The sequence below is a fragment of the Homalodisca vitripennis genome, chromosome 8 (genome assembly GCF_021130785.1).
Source record: "Homalodisca vitripennis isolate AUS2020 chromosome 8, UT_GWSS_2.1, whole genome shotgun sequence".
In the NCBI taxonomy this organism is placed as follows: domain Eukaryota; kingdom Metazoa; phylum Arthropoda; class Insecta; order Hemiptera; family Cicadellidae; genus Homalodisca; species Homalodisca vitripennis.
Window position 1 is genome coordinate 38,410,315 of NC_060214.1, and position 20,458 is coordinate 38,430,772.

Genomic DNA, 20,458 nt, shown 5'->3' on the forward strand with positions numbered 1-20,458 from the left:
GACAACAGACATACCAAGTGCAATATATTATAATCAGCTTAGTTTATTAGGTATTATTCTATTCCAAGACACTGGTTTACCATGGACAAAGACACACTCCGATTAGGAGTATAGTTTGATTAATACCATTACGTTTACCTCATAGTAATATTACTCAAACTTTGTTTTGCATTCTTTCCAATATGTATAAACTATAGAACAGTAATATTGCATGTGTTATAACTTCCGTAGGTCCGCCATCACAGTTTTCCCGCAGAGGACAGACGGCAAGCATGACTACAAAATTTGGAATCAGCAGCTGATCGCCTACGCTGGCTACAAGAACGCTGACGGAACCATCACCGGAGACCCTGCGTACGCTGATTTTACCGAGGTAAGAACTCGACGTTCACGAGTAAGATTTTGGAAACTACTCAAAAACACACAGAGACCTAACGGATTAAAAATAAGTGAAAAAGAAATAGCGCCAAAGGTGTTTCATTAATGAAATAATCCCATATTTTGCAATATTATATCTCATGAGTTATGCAATTTCACTTTTTACGTCTCTAGGGATATAAGGAAGCAATATATATTACATAACACTTCAAAGACAAATGCTAATGGCGAGAAAATGCATATTAAGACTAGTGTAAAAGTAAAATTGTAACTTATTAATTGTGAGTTCAATGTAAGTAAACAAAATATTAATTAATGCATACCATGTACTGCGTATGTGTTGATAATATAACTACTGGTTTTACAGACTCTATGGATATTGTAAAGTTGGTTTTACACTACTGTATTTGAATGCCTTAGGGTAAGTGTTTACAGAGTATGTCAATCCGTGTTTAGCCAGAAATAAAACCAAGCTTTTTTGTATCTCTTTGAATAAGTGAGATAAATAATACGTACTGTATGAAATATTTATGTTATATCTCAGTTTAATCTTGCTTCACACATGTTTAGAGTATTTTACATAAATTGTTGATTATTCTGTTGGAAAGACAGGTCAGAATACGATATTCTGAGTTGGTATGTAAATCGCTTAGTGAATATCCTTATTTAAAATATCGATTAAAAGACATTTTGATATAATTCAATCCATAATTATGTAAATAAAGTAGTAAAAAAAACATGACTGGTCATTTTATGAAGGCACATTACAGTGTGCTCTATAAACAATCGTTCTTCTCTAAAGATTTGTGCTTAGAGATTGGTTTTAAGCTCATTACAAGTTAGTTGAAGTATATAATCTTTAAAGTTATTTATTTGATTTACTTAAGTAGTGTTTATAATTTGAAAAAGTGTTTACAGTTTTAATCGATTATTTGAGTTATTTGTTATAGCTTACTTAATTACCATCGGTTGTTAATATCAGTGTATGATATTAAAACATCGATTGTTTATATCGATATAGCAACTGGATCCACTTATTGCACTCCACTCGAAATAAATTTTTTTGTCATACTATATTATAAATGGGCTCTACAATTGTTAAGAAAAATATATAACTATCAATTCTAATAAGTTTTAGCTATACAATTACAGTCTACTGTAGTTTTAGCGATGATTACGTTATAACATGTGTTCTTTTAAATTAATTACGAATTCTATGAGTGGTAATGAAAGTAAAACATAAGTAATTTAGATTTATTAATAAGGTATGTTTTCTTTTATAGATCTGTATCAAACTGGGGTGGAAGAGCAAGAGAACAAGCTGGGATATCCTACCTATTGTGTTGTCTGCCAACGGGCAAGATCCTGATTTCTACGACTACCCTCCTGAGATTATCTTAGAAGTACCCTTCGTCCACCCTGAGTAAGTAGTACTGGTTTTATCAAATTATGTAGAAAAAATTTATACTGGTTGGAAAAACTCAAATTTTGAATAGGAATATTTCCAATTAGAGCAAGAAACATATTAAGGTAGATTAAATGTCCTTGAAGAAAAATGTTTGATAAATAATAGGTTTTTAAGGTTTAGAATTTTTTTCTTTCTATACAAAATATGACACACAATGTTTAAACGTGTATCATAAAAAACATAAAAATATTACACAAAGAACTGAGTTAAAAACAACTTTTGTAAAAAAATGTACTAAACCGATAGCTAGATTTTTAAGTATAGTGTTTAATTAAACAGGTTTGATTTTTAAAACATTAGTAATAACATCATAGTAGTACTACCGCTAAAAATGTGCACCCTTCTTTACATATGTAATATTTAATTTTGAGCAAAAATTCTATGCAATTAGAAACTGTAACTGAATTATTGTAATTTCCAAATCGTAAAATCTTGGTTGATAAACTTATTTTACATAGTTCCCTTACAATTAAATAACGTATTAAGAGAACTTTTGTATTGTGAGTGTATGCTATGATTTTTATCACACACACACACACACACACACACACACACACACACACACACACACACACACACACACACACACACACACACACACACACACACACACACACACACACACACACACACACACACACACACACACACACACACACACACACACACACACACACACGCACACACACACGCACGCACGCACGCACGCACGCACATATATATATATATATATATATATATATATATATATATATCCTGACAGTATGGAATATACAACCTTGTTAATGATTTCAGCTGTATAAATTTTGTCAAATATTTGTTTTTTAAACAATTGTGCGTTTTTCTTCCTCAGTTCAAAAAACAAATATTTGACAAAATATATACAGCTGAAATCATTAACAAGGTTGTAAATATTTATCCATACGACAAAATAAAGTGGGAATTCCTTTATTTACTATGAGTTTGGGATCCTTTGGGTGTTTAAGAATATTACATAAAAGTCTGCAGTTTAACAAATATAAATATTATTAAAGTATATAGCGTGTTATACAGTTTAAAATTATATGTTCTGTAATGTATTTTATATTTTACTTGTATGAGTAATTACCATTATTTTGTTTAAAGCTAAAACCTTCTTTCTGTCTTTCTTATCTTTTCTGCTTAATGATCACTTAAAAAGCTATTACGGCCCAAAAGAAAGATTAATTAATTTTCGTTTGATCTTTTTCAAATTAATTTATTAACAAGGAACAGCAAAATAAGATATAGTATAATATGCAACCTCCAAATAATTCCTTTATCAAATAGCAAAACAATATAAGCTGTACAAACAAGTTTCAACTATACCTATAATATATCCATTAAAAAGTATTTTGTACTCTTACAAAATTGTAATAAAGAAAAAAATAAATTAAATCTAACTTTAAGTAGCTAAATAAAATGAATATTATTATTAATGTATTTACCCAAATATAATTCCAAATTTTTCCATTTCAAGGCTTCTTCTACAGTACTTAAAAAAGTATACGCCCCAAAAGCAAGATAAATATGTTTTTTTCTAATTTAAATCATAATATGATCACTTCCAGGTATGAGTGGTTCGCGGAGCTGGGTCTACAGTGGTACACGGTACCGGCAGTCTCCAGTATGATGTTCGACTGTGGAGGTCTGCAGTTCACCGCTGCCCCCTTCAACGGCTGGTACATGAGTACAGAGATCGGAGCCCGGAACTTGTGTGACGCCACCAGATACAACCTTCTTGAGGTGATTACATTTTTTCCACTGGGCAGTGCAATGATACAAATCTATTTAAAGCCCGATTATACAATCTTTAGTAAATGCAGTTGGAGAAGTCACAGTATCTGAAGTTTCAGTATATTTGAATTTGTTTTGTAATTTATACAGACTCGACAGAATTTAAGTGGGCTACATTTTACAGTACAAATGGTAGATAATAATAAAAAAATTAATATAATATTGTGTAAGAAATAGGTTAGTAACTAATGTAATTCATTGTCGTGGTTAAGTTAACAATTTATACTTATCACAGCAATAAGCAATATAAGCAGGGTTTGATCATTCTATAGTGAACTAGCTCATCTAATACGTGACAAGCTCTTGTATTAACAATGCTATAACAATTTATATACGTCTGATGTCTATTTGCATAAGCTCTTCATCTACCTCAGGGAAACTTCCCTCAGTTTTTATATAATTAAAAAAATATTAAATTACACAATTCGAGTTGATAAATAAGATTAAATACATTATTAACACAATTATAACTAAATTTCAGTCTCCTTGTTATTCTGTTAGTTGAATTGAAAGTACATTCATTGATTGTTTAATCCTGTATGAAAGCATATTCCAAAAAATATTTAAGGAGCAAATACTATTTGTGTCACACATAACACAAAGCCTTGTGGTTTTTCAGACCATCGCTAAGAAGATGGGATTGGATACGAGGACGCCAGTGACGCTTTGGAAAGATAAGGCCCTAATAGAAGCCAATCTTGCAGTCCTACACAGCTTCCAGGTAGACCCAAAAATCTTTTCTTTAGCGAAGCTCATCACTCATAGTAATTCTTTTTTGCTTGTGAGAACGTTTTATTAAGATGTCAGAACGATTTAAAAAAACATTACAAACTACATCAATAGTCTTTTGTCATAGATTATAAAAGGTACAATAATCCATACTAATGAATGACAAGTTTTCGTTGCATTCTTGTTACATTATTTTTGTGTGCGAGAAATTATGTTAATTATGTTGCTACAGCATTATAATAAGTATAAATATATTACTATGTAAATTAGTACATGATTTCACGATTTCTTAACATATATAAAGTGTAACACTTGTAAACATTTTAAAGAGGGTTTTAATAACTATATATTAGTTTTTTTTTTTATATAAACCAGACTTTTAATTACACGAAATTTGTTAATATTGCTAACTCTGAGAACTGAAAAACTGATTAAAATACGCAATCTAGGACAGTGAAAAATACATTGGAAAGCGAGCCAGATAAGTAAACAATTGAGGTTTCTCAATTTCAACGATAAAGCAAATACTGTGTCCGTGCAATACTTACAATAAAACCATGCTTAACTGTACTGTACGTAGAATTTTATGTGTAATATTATCTTTGCAACGTAATAAAATAGTTAGTTCATTAGAATAATCTATGAAGATGGTTTCAAAAACACAAACGCACAAACAGTTTGCTTTTAATTAAATACAATTTTGATAAAAATATATTAATAACTAACTATGATTGCATAAACATACAAGAAAACATGGTCATTGTAGAAAATTAAATTATAGAATACATATATATCGTTGATATACATTGAATGACAATTCTATTGCCTATTGACTATTCATTACGATCAGTTATGTTGAACAGAGTCGTTGGGCATACTCGTAAAGTCGGTTCATTCAATCATTTAATATAATTAAAAATACGTCTAAACTTGAAAGGAAATACCATTATTACATTTCTGGAAAGATGGGGGTGATTTTATAAACATTTTAACCTCTAAATTTTATACTACTGGATAACAATATAAAGTTGCTATGAAAAAAATACTGAACTCGTGTAAACCTATTGTAACCCAAATAAACCGTTGGTGAAGTAAAGTGTATGCTTTCCGTAATAATTTTCATTTAATATTTAAGTTATTGAATGAAATGGCACAAATTGAATTCTTACACGCTAATGGCGCAGTGTAGTGGGCGGTATTACGGTTATCGCAAGACCACTGAGGCAAGCAACGTCGAGCGTGGCTGTTGCTTGGATGGGTGACCGCTGACGGGTTCGCCTGCCCGTCTATTTGTGGTGGTTCGGAAGTCGCATAAGCGTTGATCCCCAGGTTATGTGTCAGAGTAGGCTTCTAAGCCCTAACTTCGCCTGGTGAAATAGGGCATATTTCAGTTTACCTGTTACATCCTCCTTTTACACGCTCTGCTTTTACAGTTGAAGAATGTGACTATTGTTGACCACCACACCGCGGCGGAGTCCTTCATGAAGCACTACGACAATGAGCAGCGACTACGCCGGGGCTGTCCCGCCGACTGGGCCTGGATAGTGCCTCCGATATCCGGATCCATCACTCCGGTCTTCCACTTGGAGATGGCTCACTACAATCTCTATCCCACGTACATATATCAGGTACTTAGTCGTCGGTAGTAACATATATGGAAACGGCACTTTATATCTGTGTCTAAGTTTAAAGTTACTAATTTTTTTAATTTTTAAGAAAATGGTGATAAAATTGGTGATTATTATATTTGTACAAAACCATCTCATTTGGAAACTAAACAATTTGGGAGTCACGTCAGTTGAAAATGAAGGCAATTTGAGGTCTAAGTCTGCATTTAAGAACAAAAAGGTGGTTAAGCAGCATATTGCTCAATATTTTGATTATTTTATTTAAAATTGTACATTAAAACTAAAAATAAATTATAAATTTTATGAAAAATAAGCGGGACTAGTAAATAAGGCAACTCGGAATTGATGAAAAGCGCTATGCACTATAAATTGTCTTATTAATAAGAGTCGAATTGGAAAGATTTTTATCTTTAAACACATTTTTATTTTCATTTCATGTTTGTGTCTTGTTTCATTCTTCTTGTAAGGCGATAAAAAATATTAAACTCATTTCAATTGACTAACTTCTGACTAATAAATAATTTGACTACTATCTTTTAATTACTAATTTTTTTTGATTTTTAAGAAAATGGTGATAAAATTTGACAACACTCAACTAAGTCCCGAAATTCTTGATTACCATAAAAGTGTTTATACATGCATACATACTTGGTGGATAATGTTAAAAAGATTTTGCAAAAGGAACAGGATAGTAACTAAAAAATTTAAAAAAAATGGGTTGTATAACTTTTGTTAGAATGAGTAGGATACTGATAATTAAACAGTAAGTATAAGATAATTGTAAAAAGTTTGAAATATCTTCCTATTAGTGAATTATTTTTATTAAGAAGAATTTTTATCATATATTAATAATATTTACTTTGATTTCAGGAGAAAGCATGGACTGTGCATGTGTGGAATGAAGAAAAGAATGGATTCAAAAATAAAAAGAAAGGCCAAAATATTAAGTTTACCCCAATTGCAAGGTTAGGCCTAATAATTAAACACGAGTCTATTTCTATAAATAGCTAATATGTAACAACCCTGATATATGCACATTATCTTCACCCTTTTGAGGGGTTAATCCAGCTAGTTTATGAATTGTTAATACAATTTAATTCGTTTTAAAGTTAAATTATAAGTCAGTATATTACTTCATAGTAATTTCTATACACTTGGTATTAATACATTTTTAATTAACCATATAATATTCTCACAGAGCTATCAAATTCACATCAAAACTCTACGGAGGTGCCCTTTCAAAAAGGATCAAGGCCACGATCCTGTACGCAACAGAAACCGGCAAGTCCGAGCAGTTTGCCAAGAAACTCAATGACATCCTCAGTCACGCGTTTTACTCTCAGGTAAGAGAAATCCAACTTCCACAAGAACGTAGGAATTTAAGCTCAAGAGAGAAGCACTAATAAAGTTAATCTCTAAAGTATAATGATATTTTTCGTGATTTTTATGTTAGTATCAAAATTATTTTATTATTGGCTAAGCTTTAGATAAGGTGGAACATTTATTTTCCGAGTATCTGTTTGTTCAGACGATGTCTCGAAAACAAGGCTGACCTGTAGACTTGACCGTTTGCATTATAATTCATTTTTATGCGTGCAACTATATGGAATTTAACTGAAAGTTAGCGAATCTTTTTGCAACATTTTTATGGTTAACGAAGATGCAACGAGGAAATAGTATCATAAATAACTTTGTACACATACTAAGTATAATTACATGAGGTTTCAACATGTGAAATGTTTACCCATGAAGGTAAAAGAAATAGTAATCGAGTTGAAGGCCAATTTTATAAATTAGTGACAATATTTAATGTAAACATAATCTTGCGTTGTAGTGCACTTCCTAACTCACCGAATCTATTTATTTGAACACTGCTTTGAAGCCTAGCTTAATTACCAAAAATGAGAATGAATATGTGCCAAGATATAACGAGAAAGATTTCAACTGTAAACTTTAATTTGAAATAAAAAAAAAACTTCACTTGTACACATTTTCAATAATGATTTCTATGATGGTGCATCTGTAACTATGAAATTAGCGAAATTAGACTTAGCGTTATTGTAGCATATCATTCAGGAAGCTGACACAATTTCAGTTTTGCTTGCAGGGGCATGTAGAAATTTCTTTTCTGTATAATTGTCTGTATTTCTATCTGCCTATTCGCAGGACATCTAAAAATAATTTTTAATTTTGAAGGTAACCTCCATGAAGTCTGTTTCGCAGCACGGGGTGTGGCGTATACCTACCTTGTATTTGTAGCATTTGTATTGTACCCTAAATTGTAGCATTATAATTTTTCAATTTATAAAATATAGTATATAAGATTAACAACTCTTAAAAATTGCTATTTAAATTTTTTACAAAAAGTATAGGACGACTTTTTGAAGACTTAAAGCTACCTCACCATAGCTCAAGTGTCCTATGAATGTCCTCAGTAGAATGTCGTGTGGTTATGGCATCTGAATAAGTTTTTTACTTATGAATAAAAATATAAACGCATAAAAGTTTTGGATCTAAAGTAACGAAATAGAACTGATAATATATTAGTGGCTATTATTACTGTATGGAGGTCTTTACTCTTTAGGTTCAAATCCTCTAGTTTTCTATTTGTTAATGATCTTGGTAGTGTTGTCACTTTTATTTCCTTAGCAAAATTTCACTGTTCACGAATTATTTATTGTCTATACGTGTGTTATAGTTCCATATCCCCTAAATTTTACCGCAAGTGTGTTACATTTGTTGATAGCTAACAAAGTTCCAAAAACATCATGTCAAAATATTGTAAAATTTACCAATAAAGCCCCTCTACGTTATATAAAAATGTTTTTAGGGTTTTTGTATCTCGCGTGGCGTGGCATACAGGGCAGAAAAAACATAGAGTAAAAAAATCTACGTTAAAAGATTTTTTAAATAATTTACTATGTTTTTTCTAGTAGTATATTTAAGAGGTTTTAAACCAATTCATCTTGCAAAGTTTTTAATATGAGTATTATATCTGGAAAATTACTTTGCAAAGAGAGTTTTTGGAGCTGTAAAGGTTGTTTAAGTTATATTTTTTAACAGTTTTACAGTTGTTTAAAAACTGATTTTGAAATAGAAATTCTGTAGAAAAATTACCAATAAAAATTTTAACACCAAATATTTTTAGGCCATCTGATTTTTTATTAGATATGACCATTGAAGATACTGTAATATGTATAAATTTCAAGGTATAAACTAGCTAGTATAATAAACGGTTAACCCTTTACATAGTAGTATCCTTTTAGTAAGATTATCTCTAACTCCTTATATACTGTCAACTAAAGAGTTAAACTAGCTTGTACAATAACTGCTTGGATGTTGAATGCGTCACTAAATTGAACCAATTCATTTCCTAACTGAGTCTTTACATGTAGATAAAGATTTTCTCTAAAAGTAGAGAGAAGTATAAATATTTGAAAAGGCACAGAATTAATGAAAACTGATTCTAAAATTTCATTATTAAACTGACAAAGATGCTTTTAAAATTAATATGAATAAAAAGTTATATAGCAATGCATTTAGAGTAATATTTGTTTTTGTAATCGATGTTGATTACAATTGATTGATTTCTTAGAGCCAATTCACAAGTAACGTTTATTTTATACCTAATATTTTATATAACCATAAGTAAGAAAAGTATGGGATTGGTTGCATTATTTTGAATACGACAAAGGAATTATTTATAATAGAAATGTTACGTAATTTTCTGTCCACAGTGTCTGTGTATGGATGAGTATGACATGAATGATATTGAACATATAATTTATAATAGCAATGTTACGTAATTTTCTGTCCACAGTGCCTGTGTATGGATGAGTATGACATGAACGATATTGAACATATAATTTATAATAGCAATGTTACGTAATTTTCTGTCCACAGTGCCTGTGTATGGATGAGTATGACATGAACGATATTGAACATATAATTTATAATAGCAATGTTACGTAATTTTCTGTCCACAGTGTCTGTGTATGGATGAGTATGACATGAACGATATTGAACATATAATTTATAATAGCAATGTTACGTAATTTTCTGTCCACAGTGTCTGTGTATGGATGAGTATGACATGAACGATATTGAACATTTAATTTATAATAGCAATGTTACGTAATTTTCTGTCCACAGTGCCTGTGTATGGATGAGTATGACATGAACGATATTGAACATATAATTTATAATAGCAGTGTTACGTAATTTTCTGTCCACAGTGCCTGTGTATGGATGAGTATGACATGAACGATATTGAACATGAGAGCCTGTTTTTTGTCGTTGCTTCTACATTCGGCAATGGCGATTCTCCCGAGAACGGACAGGTATGGTGCGTCGTTATAAAGTTGCAGCTAATTATTAAGAGTGTCGACTCCTACACGTTGTGTAAATTTTCAACTTATTCTAGTACACTCATGTCACATAGTATTCTTAGATTAGTTGTTTTTAATCTACCTGTTTCTGAGGCATCACAAATAACCCAACTAAACAGTTTGGACCAGTTTAATAAAAGTTTACCTTCAATGTAAAATATCTTATGTATTATTAATAGTTTTTATTTAACTTTGTATACTTTTCTACTGTAAACTTCAAATAAATGTTACTCTAAAATTTCCTGGAAATTACAAAACGGCTTTTGAAAACAGATTTATAATATTTATGCTACAAACAGGCCCATTGAATTAACTTTCTCAAATTCTTAATGAGTACTTCGTTGTTAAAAGCCAGAAAGTATACAAAATATGATGTAATTTTGTTAAAACATCATTGTAACTAGATAAAGGTTTATTAGAAACGAACATGACAATCGATCCTCGGTGTTGTGTTATACTGGTAATAATATTGGTAATTCAAAATATTCATAGGTATCAATTTTTAATATTTCATAAAGAGGGCAAATGTGCAAATATTTGCTAACATACAATTACAGTAATTTAGGATTAACACAAGATTAGTAGTATGTATTTTTTTACCCAAATTTTAATTCACCTGCCATCTCTTATGTGTAAATTTTCATGCAATTTCTATTTTGTTTCAGTCATTTGCACACAGCTTGTTCGCTCTAAAGGGAGAAAACAACGAAATAATCGTCAAAAAGCAGTTAAAGTAAGTCTAAGTTCAATTATATATTATTAAAATATTTTTTAACATATTTAGATAAAACGTAAATACAAAACATGTTATTGGTAAAGGTTTACAATTTACCAAGAATGTACAGTAATTGTAAGTCGGTTAAATTCGTACTTTCTGAACTGAGCCAAAGCTTGGGAAGCACTGATTCCCACGAGAGTATGACATTAACAATTTCCAAGTTTATAGTTTCTTTATTTGATTGCGTAATATTTTTTATTAATACTTTAACAGTGGTAAATTGCACATCTTTTTAATTTAAAGCAGATTTTAAAACAGAAGTTTCACTTATGGCAATATTAGTGTAATAGTGTCGCATCTAGGTAATCAGAACAATAACTGTATATTATACTACCTACAGTAAACTTGCCAAGTGGTAGATCCTCATTTCGTATGATTATTTTAATTTCTTGCCCTAACAAATACATATATTATTTTTCACGATATTATAAGCATGACCGTTAGCAACACGTTTTGCATATAACTTCTGATATAAGTTTAATGAATTTATTATTTTTCAGTTCTGCCACCCTAATCAGAGCGAACAGCCAAAGAAAGCAGAAGCAGGAACGTAGAACTTTTGTGACAGAGCTAAATTCTAACTTGAACAATAACAATGGCCGTTTAGGAAATGTCAGGTAAAAATGAAGATATAGATTATTGCATGGGTTATATAAGTGAAAAATATTGCTGTTGTTTAATTTTTGAATATCTCAATGCTATATCGAGCATTGAGAAAGTAAAAAATTTGCCCAGAATTAAGTACCACTTTATTATTGTTGGTTATTTACATTTGAGTGATCGAGTAAATAAACTTATTTTTATCTTATTTATTATTATATTTATCGAGCTGTCCCCCAAGCTGTTATTTTAATCTGTATTAATTAATCTAAAACATTTCTGTTTGGTTTCTATAGCGTTAGTAAATAATTTCGGACATCAGGGTTTTCTTGTGGAATATGTAATATTTCTACAAAAATTATAATATGCGAGTTGAAATACTTCTGAGTTAAAAACAATTTTTACACTTAAAAAGAACTTCCAGACCGCAGGTAAAACGAAACTGTTTTTAACTTAGTTGCTATGCGTAAATGCATATGTTAGTAACTTATAGGACAAATAAAATATTTTTGAAAATTAAAAAAATTAGAGTGTTTTTTTATTTAATTAAAACAATAATTCCTCTAGTAACACCTTGAAAGAGGCTAATTGTCTATAGGAAAAGTGTGGAGTTGAATGTAACATTTAATCTAATGGTAACAAGAATTGACAAAATTAGACTTTAGACGTTTTATAAATTGAATCAATAGCAATCACTAATAGTTTAATTTAATATGACATTTTAGTCTTTATAATTGTCTTAACAAATATTATTACCAATATAAACGAGTTAAGTAAAAGAAAGAATCGAATAGTCCTAATTTCACCTGATTATATCGAAATCTCCTCATTAATTTATGACATAGTGGAGATATTTAAAATAATGTCGTCCAAAAATGATCCTTATCTTTATTTACCCAACTTCGTGCACATTAAGTAATATAGAGTAAATAATATAAGATATTACTACCCCCTACTGAGACGAAAAGTAGGCTGCACTAAGAAAATAAGTCATCTTTATGGGTTAAACTAATCACAAAATGGCGGTGCTAGGTTCGCAGTATTCGCTCTTGGATCGAGCGCCTACCCCAACTACTGTGCTTTCGGATCCTATGTGGATACTCTACTGGAGGAGCTGGGAGGGGAGCGATTGCTGAAGATGACAACCGGAGACGAGATGTGTGGTCAACAGCAAGCCTTCATCAAGTGGGCACCTGAGGTCTTCCGGGTCAGTACTGTTGGTTACATGTAACCTTGTATTTTCTTAGTTACCTACAATATCAGAGAAGTAACGAGGAATATAAAAAACATAATAATCTTGCAGGCTGCATGTGAAAGGTTTTCGCTGGAAGATTGTGGTGATTTCATTGATTTGGCCAAGAGCCTGCAGAGTGCACCCATCACCGCATCCACTGTCCGACTTACAGAATGTCCTGCGATGAACCTGAAGGAAGGTATGGTTGATACACTCGTATACCAATCCAATACAGGGAAGTTTAATGAATTACGATAATTACGATTACATTTACGCTCATTGATCTCTTGGACTAGAATAATTAATGGGTTAAATATTACTAAATTTTAATAAAAAAACTTTTAAAATGGTTTATTTTTGGGATGAGGCATTTTAAACCAAACTTCATCAGGCGACTCCAAAACAAACAAAAATGATTTTGTGGAGTCGCCTGATGGTAAAACATTTGGTTTTAAAGGCATCTAAACCATTTGAAAAAGTATTGTTTTTATTAACATTTAGTAATATTTAAAATGTTTTCCAAATGCTCCAGGAGTCTTCAATTATTGGGTTAGTTTTGTCCATTAATATTGCAGATATCAAAATGCAATTTTATAAAATCGAACAATATCAGTGTACGGAATTCATGAAGCCACAGACCTCTTGATATGAATTATATAAATAAATCCATGCTTTTATCTTATTTTTATGCTTTAAATGCAAAATGCTGCATCAGGAAACCGTTGTGTTTGTCCATGAGTTAGAAACAATTCATAAAACGGGATAAAATCGTATTTCACATACTGCCTTGTTAGGCTATATTACAGTATTTTATAAACGATCTTTTTATTATAAGAACACAAATACAGCGTAAGGAAACGAGTATAAAATGGCTCATAAATGGCCAAGAAATTGTTCACACAACTCTTTTTTCGATAATTTTATATAATAAAATTTGTGACATAATTGAGGAAAAATTTCCACCAATTCTAATTCTTGTCCTGAAATTCAAGACTCAGAGTTCCCTAGTAGGTTCATGAATTCGGACTTTATTTGATTTAATTTTCTGTTCTTTCTATAGTTTTACAAGCTAATATTTGTATATATTATAATTGTGCACACAGCTTTGGGCAAGTACCACAACAGGAAGGTCTACCAGTGCACCGTCGCCTGCAACCGGAACCTGCACAGTGATGACTCTCCCATTGTGACCCTCGGAGTGGAGTTGGACACAGAAGAAGGTGTGGAATACGAACCCGGGGACCACGTGGGGGTCCTGGCTTGTAATAGGACTGAACTGGTAGAAGGAGTTCTGAAGCACTTGGATCTTTCGGAATTGAACCCTGATCGTCCTGTTGAGCTACAGCTTCTCAAAGAAACTCAAGCTTCTTCGGGTAAGCTAAGTGAAGATACTTTAGAAAGGACTCGTTCAATAAACCCGTTATGATAACAAAGAATCGCAAATATGAAATAATATCCACCATTTGGAGAAATATTTTTAAATTAGCTGGGAAAAAGCCCTATGATTGTCATAGTCCACTCTTATGGAATTTATCAAATTAATATTTGGGGTTCCCGCAAGACAAAACGAACTAATCTTGTAGTCTCCATAAATTATCGTGGATGTAAGAGTGGATTAGAAACTCAATTTAATTCCAATCACATTTTTTCTAGTTATTTGTTATTTCAAGAAAGGAAATTAGTTTGAAAAAGAGGCCATATAAGTAAAATAAATATTGAATGCTAGCCAGGGTTATGGGACGATGTTGCCAGCTGTGACGAAACAATAACTAGTGATGGGATAATCGATTTAATTCAACAATCGAGCAATCGATACTGCCTATATTTACCCCTCATCTACCTTCCTTAATCCTATACCTGCACGATTTAACTGAAATTAACAAGTTTTTACGCTACGACAAAGAAAGTGAGCATAAAATATTAACAAAATAAAAACATATCAAATAATCGAACACCGAAGAACAAAACAACTGGAATGGAGAGCATCGTATCATACTGAGAATCAGCTGATATGTCAATGTGGCAATGCCACTGGGTGAGGGGGGAAGTGGGGTGCAATAAATGCTCATGCGGTCAGTCTTGCAATAATGTGTCTCGAACTTACAGTAAGGAGTTTATTATGCAGTTTTTATTGGCTTTAAACTACAGTATTTTATTTTTGTCCAATTACAGTAAAGATTTATTACAGTGTTCATAATGTTTATATTATTGTATATACTTCTTTAACTTAAATTGAAATAGTCCTATAATATAAGTTTGTTATTATTGAGCCTTAATATTCTAATAATAATATAAAATCCTTAAAAAATTGGAGTGTATGGCGGTATATATTAGAAAATAAAACATCGTCACTTTATGTAGGTTTTTATAATAATTATTAAAAAGTGATATTTTATTCGCACCATTTTAAAATTATTAACCTTCACCATAGCTTAGTGGTAAGGTTGCGGCCCCGTAACCGACACGTAACAGGATCAATTCTCGAGGAGATAAATTAATGTTTGAGATAGTTAGGACTGCTTTTAGTTACAAAGTTTTTAGCATGTTTAGTTGAAAATGCGATTAGCGTCAAAAAAACCCCAAAAACAAGAAAAAATAAGAAAATAATTGTTGCTGAGTATTTATAATGATCACTTTTCGTATTATTAATTCCAGTCTTTAACATCTTTCAGGGGTGATGACTGCGTGGGAAGCTCACGAGCGCCTACCCCGAGCCTCTCTCAGGGTGCTACTGACTCGGTTCCTGGACATCACAACACCACCTACCCCCGACTTTCTGAATTTCCTTGCTTCTTGCGCAACTGATCCTAAGGACAAGGAAAAACTTGAGCTTCTAGTCGAGGTTAGTAATGTAGTTTACACAACATTATACTACCTGCTATAAATGATACTGTGTACTATTTTATTTTGATCGAGAACACTCTGTCGCTCCAATATCCCTTTTGTAATTTAAGTTACCAACAAATATCTTCTCACCACTAAGAGATCCCTTCTTCTCACCTATCATCGTCTCATTGACACTTTAAGATACATATATTGAAATACTACAGTCAATTTCACAATACGTCCTAAACCCACTGTTGTAGGGTATCTTTTTGAACATAAATTTAAAACCACAAAGATGTAATATCCAATGCATAATCCATATTTCTTGTCCAGGATCCGACTGCGTATGAGGAATGGAGGCACTGGAGCTTCCCGCACTTGCTGGAGGTACTGGAAGAGTTCCCGTCGGTGAAGCCACTCCCCGCCCTCCTGCTGGCACACCTCACCCCTCTCCAGCCTCGGTTCTACAGCATCTCATCCTCCCAGGCTCTGTGTCCTAATCAGGTCCATCTCACCGTCGGAGTTGTATCTTACCGTACAGAAGGCAAGTATATCAACCAGAAAGCCAATGAATTATGTACTATGCTATTAAATATTATCTGGGTGTATATATTTAACACAAACATTTGTCACGTAGGTGGAGAAGGGCCTGTTCATTATGGAGTGTGTTCAAATTACCTTAATGACGTCAAGAAGGACGACCAAGTATACTTGTTCGTGCGCAGGTGAGCTTTAAACCATAGGAAAAAAATTAGTTCCCGAATTTGTGCATTAAGCTATTTCGTTGTTGATCATAAAAATAACGTAACAACTTTATCTAGTTAGAAAAGGATTTTCTTAGATTTTAAAGAATCAAACACATTTCTGCGAGAATTTAAAATTAAAATTTAATGATTCCTAATTCACAATGCAAGTAAGCTCACTGGTATTTGAAACTTGTTAGGTTGACAACTGATACCATATATGTTTGTGAGTTATATTAAAAATCCAAGGGGATTATGTAATATCATATTAAAAGTTTTGTACAAAATATAACACCATGTATTTTATAATATATTGTATATATATTTTAGTGCTCCAAGCTTCCACCTGCCCGATGACATCTCTAAGCCTATCATTCTTGTGGGCCCTGGCACAGGCATTGCACCTTTCAGAGGCTTCTGGCAACATAGATTTGCCCTTAAGAAGAACGAAGGTGACTAAAAATCTTCCAATTTGTCATTCATGCTCTTAAAGGATGCCTTAATTAAAAAAAATAATAATTTTGGACTATTTTTCGTCAGGTCTCTCAGACGTTGGGAAGATGACGTTGTTCTTCGGATGCAGACTGAGATCCCTGGATCTACACAAGGAAGATAAGGAGAAGATGGTAACCGAAGGAGTTCTTGAGAAGGTCTTCCTCGCGTTGTCCAGAGAACCGAGCATCCCAAAGGTAAATTAAGCAAGTAAAAGAAATAATATTGCTAGAAAAGATTTGAAACCGGTTATAACTTAATCTCCCTGATTTCAGACATACGTGCAAGACCTTATGCGTGGAGAGGCAAAATCTCTCTACAGGAAACTGGTTCTGGAGGGAGGTCATTTCTACGTTTGTGGTGACGTCACCATGGCAGAGCATGTCCTGCAGACTCTGAAGGCCCTTCTGCAAGCTGAAAGCAAAATGAGCACTGACGAAGTCGAGAAATACATGCTCACGCTCAGGGTATGAGCAAAAATATGTTCATTCTTTTCAATTAATGTTCTATAAAACTTTGATTATGTAAAGGTAAAAGTCACTCGGTTTCCAGAATATGATAGATTTGATGTAAAAAATAAGTAGGCCAATCATGGATAAGTAATATTAACAATCGGCCAATTTGATATTACTTTATCTTGAGGATTATCGATGTTAAACAAAAATGAGCACGTTTGCAACTATGATAAGCACAGAAGGCTTTTTACAAAAGCGATCAATCCAACGTGGTCATTGTAGTGGTTTGTTAGTGTTCTAAAAAGTAGGTCTACTTTTAGTGTTAGAGGTACTTTAGTCTTTTACAATCGGCTCTAATATGAATAATTGTGTCGTGTGTTGGAGACTACTACTCTTTATTGCAGTCCGTGATAAGACAAGTGATCGGTGCTTACAGTGGCATTGAAAAACCTATTGGAGGTGAATACTACTTTTACTAATTAGTTATATAAAACAGTGTAGATATTTTCAATCAGTGGTTCTAAAAGAATGTTAACTGAGAAATTTGTCATTCTAGTGGTTTAACCGTAAATATAAAAATTAATTAATATAATTAAATTTAAATTGTTCTCTCATCAAACATTCATGACGTCTTAAGGTAAAAACTGTTTTCCAGAGCTTAAGAGTGTTGATATTCTTCCAATACTGAAGGTGACAAAGTGAAGTCACAGCTTCTACTCTTGAGGGAAGACACTCTTGGTTGCAATGAACTTTATTTGAAAATTCGTAAAAATAAAGAAAGTAAGAGAGTTTTAGTTTATCAGTAGGGACTAAGAAACACTCTCTAACGCCTAAAATTACAATTATGAATGAAACGTGACTTAAAATCCACAACCAATGCCCGAACAGCTCGGTTGCTTTCTAGAATCGAACCACACAGGATTGGCCACCAAACCCTGGAACAACCACGCTCAACGTTTCTTGACTTGATTATCTTGCTATAACCACTGTGTTCACTAAGATATATCACTGTAGAAAATTAAAATATCAGTATTCAGCTTTGAAATTATTCATGTTTCTGTACTTTAACACTGAGATTTGTTTATAGGCTGAGAATCGCTATCATGAGGACATTTTTGGAGTCACTTTTCGGGTATCAGACATCCACAACAAGACTCGAGAGACTGTCAAGGTCAAGTTGGCTTCACAATAGTACCACGCTTGACATTTGAGAAGACTTCACTTTGAATCCAGTAGTAGTAATAGTTTTATATGTAGGCTACATTGCCTGCTCATAGTAGTCATATTCACATATTATTACATTCATAAAATGGATTAATATTTATTTTCAATTAAGACTGATTGTCATTTGTGATTGCTATTTAAAATACCATCTGGTATATATTCTTACAATATATTTCGTTTAAAGATTGATAATATATATTACAGAATAATAAATTCACAATTGTTTTAGTAATAATAAATATATATTTTTAAATATATAACATGTATTTAATTACCATAACTTACCCTATAGAAATATATAAAATAGAATCTAGAGATTGGACTACCACAGTCCCTTAAGGATCCATGACATGTAGATTATTATCGAAACTGACTAGTTTGAAATTACTTGACGTCATAATTTTCGAATCTCATTCAAATTACTAAATTAGTAAAAACTCTTTTACAATTTTGAAAAAGTTACCAAAACGCATAATCCAGACATTTTTGGAATTTATTTCTTCAACGAAAGGCCTGAGTGTATATTTAAGTTTCATGCACAGCTAAGCTAGAGAGTAAAGCCACTGGGAGGAGACACGCTATGAGCTTACTAGTAATCCTGTTCCTTTGTCAGTCGCTTGTTAGTCAAGGCTCTCATTAATAAAGGGCTCGAGGATGAAATATGTTGAACATTTTCTATAAGTGCTTTTATTCAGTTTATTTACTCATGCACCCAGGTTGAAGACTTTTATACCTAACTGAAAATTGGTTAAATTACTCATACCGCAGACACAAACAGAAAGAGTCATATTTCAAATTAGAAGTAATGATGTTAATTCTCAAACACATACCTTACAAGTTGTAACCCATAGCATTCCACTAATCGTACTATCAAAAATGAACCTTGGAAAATATATTTTCTAAATGACGTCTCAGGAATAACGTTTAAAAACTTGCAATTTGTTACAATCTATTAAGATTTTTACAATCCTCTTAATACTGATCATTTTTTTAAATAATGATAATATTAAATAAATAAATATTTAAAACTCTTGTGTTTATCAACCATAACTACTAGATATATTCCTATTATCCTAACTAAGGACTTGAAACCGTCTTATAAGCAAGTTAGTCTTACGGAATAAAACAATTAAGACCTTAGAAAGTAGTTGGTTTGATTGTAAAATATTTGTTTAATGGATTTAACAAAATAGAACTTATTTTCTTTGTAATAGTAATTATTCCCAAGGATTTGAAACCGCCTTACGAGAAAGTTTGTCTTACGGAATAAAATATTAAAGCCCCTAGATATAGTTCGCTTGTTTGTAAAGGGATTTAAAAAAATATATATCTTGTTCGTAAGAGTAATACGCATTGACAAGTGATACGTAAATAGACATGGATGAAATTATATTGCGAATAAATTATTTTGTTGAACTCCTAAGTGAGAAAATAAAATAGACAACTTTACTAAGCTTTAGAGGATACTCAATGCGAAACTATATTTTGCAATTATATTAACAATATTAAATTTATGTTTACGGTAAAAATCAAAATAATGGCAACGAACTTAAAGAGTGCGCAATATATGAAGATATTCACCGAAACCGAATATAGGTGAATTAATTACCCCTTGCATTGAATGGTAATAAAGAAAAGGTAGGAGTACGCCACACGTGTTGCTTGCTTCGCTGAGGTTGTATACACATTTTAAGCCTATT

At 32.0% G+C, this 20,458-nt stretch overlaps 1 protein-coding gene across 1 annotated transcript in view; it reads left to right on the forward strand.

Moving 5' to 3' along the window:
- The window catches only part of LOC124367568 (nitric oxide synthase, salivary gland-like), a 33,138-nt gene extending 14,123 nt beyond the window's left edge, over positions 1–19,015 (forward strand). The window contains exons 6-25 of the mRNA XM_046824505.1: positions 232–373; positions 1,662–1,801; positions 3,436–3,610; positions 4,281–4,382; positions 5,824–6,018; positions 6,889–6,983; positions 7,217–7,361; positions 10,254–10,358; positions 11,072–11,139; positions 11,685–11,801; positions 12,817–12,991; positions 13,088–13,217; positions 14,122–14,391; positions 15,691–15,860; positions 16,178–16,388; positions 16,482–16,569; positions 16,918–17,039; positions 17,128–17,276; positions 17,355–17,546; positions 18,622–19,015. Coding sequence (XP_046680461.1) covers positions 232–373; positions 1,662–1,801; positions 3,436–3,610; positions 4,281–4,382; positions 5,824–6,018; positions 6,889–6,983; positions 7,217–7,361; positions 10,254–10,358; positions 11,072–11,139; positions 11,685–11,801; positions 12,817–12,991; positions 13,088–13,217; positions 14,122–14,391; positions 15,691–15,860; positions 16,178–16,388; positions 16,482–16,569; positions 16,918–17,039; positions 17,128–17,276; positions 17,355–17,546; positions 18,622–18,726 — 2,896 coding nt within the window. The 3' untranslated portion in view covers positions 18,727–19,015. The remainder of the gene's footprint in view (positions 1–231; positions 374–1,661; positions 1,802–3,435; positions 3,611–4,280; positions 4,383–5,823; positions 6,019–6,888; positions 6,984–7,216; positions 7,362–10,253; positions 10,359–11,071; positions 11,140–11,684; positions 11,802–12,816; positions 12,992–13,087; positions 13,218–14,121; positions 14,392–15,690; positions 15,861–16,177; positions 16,389–16,481; positions 16,570–16,917; positions 17,040–17,127; positions 17,277–17,354; positions 17,547–18,621) is intronic.
- The last annotated feature ends 1,443 nt before the right edge of the window (positions 19,016–20,458 follow it).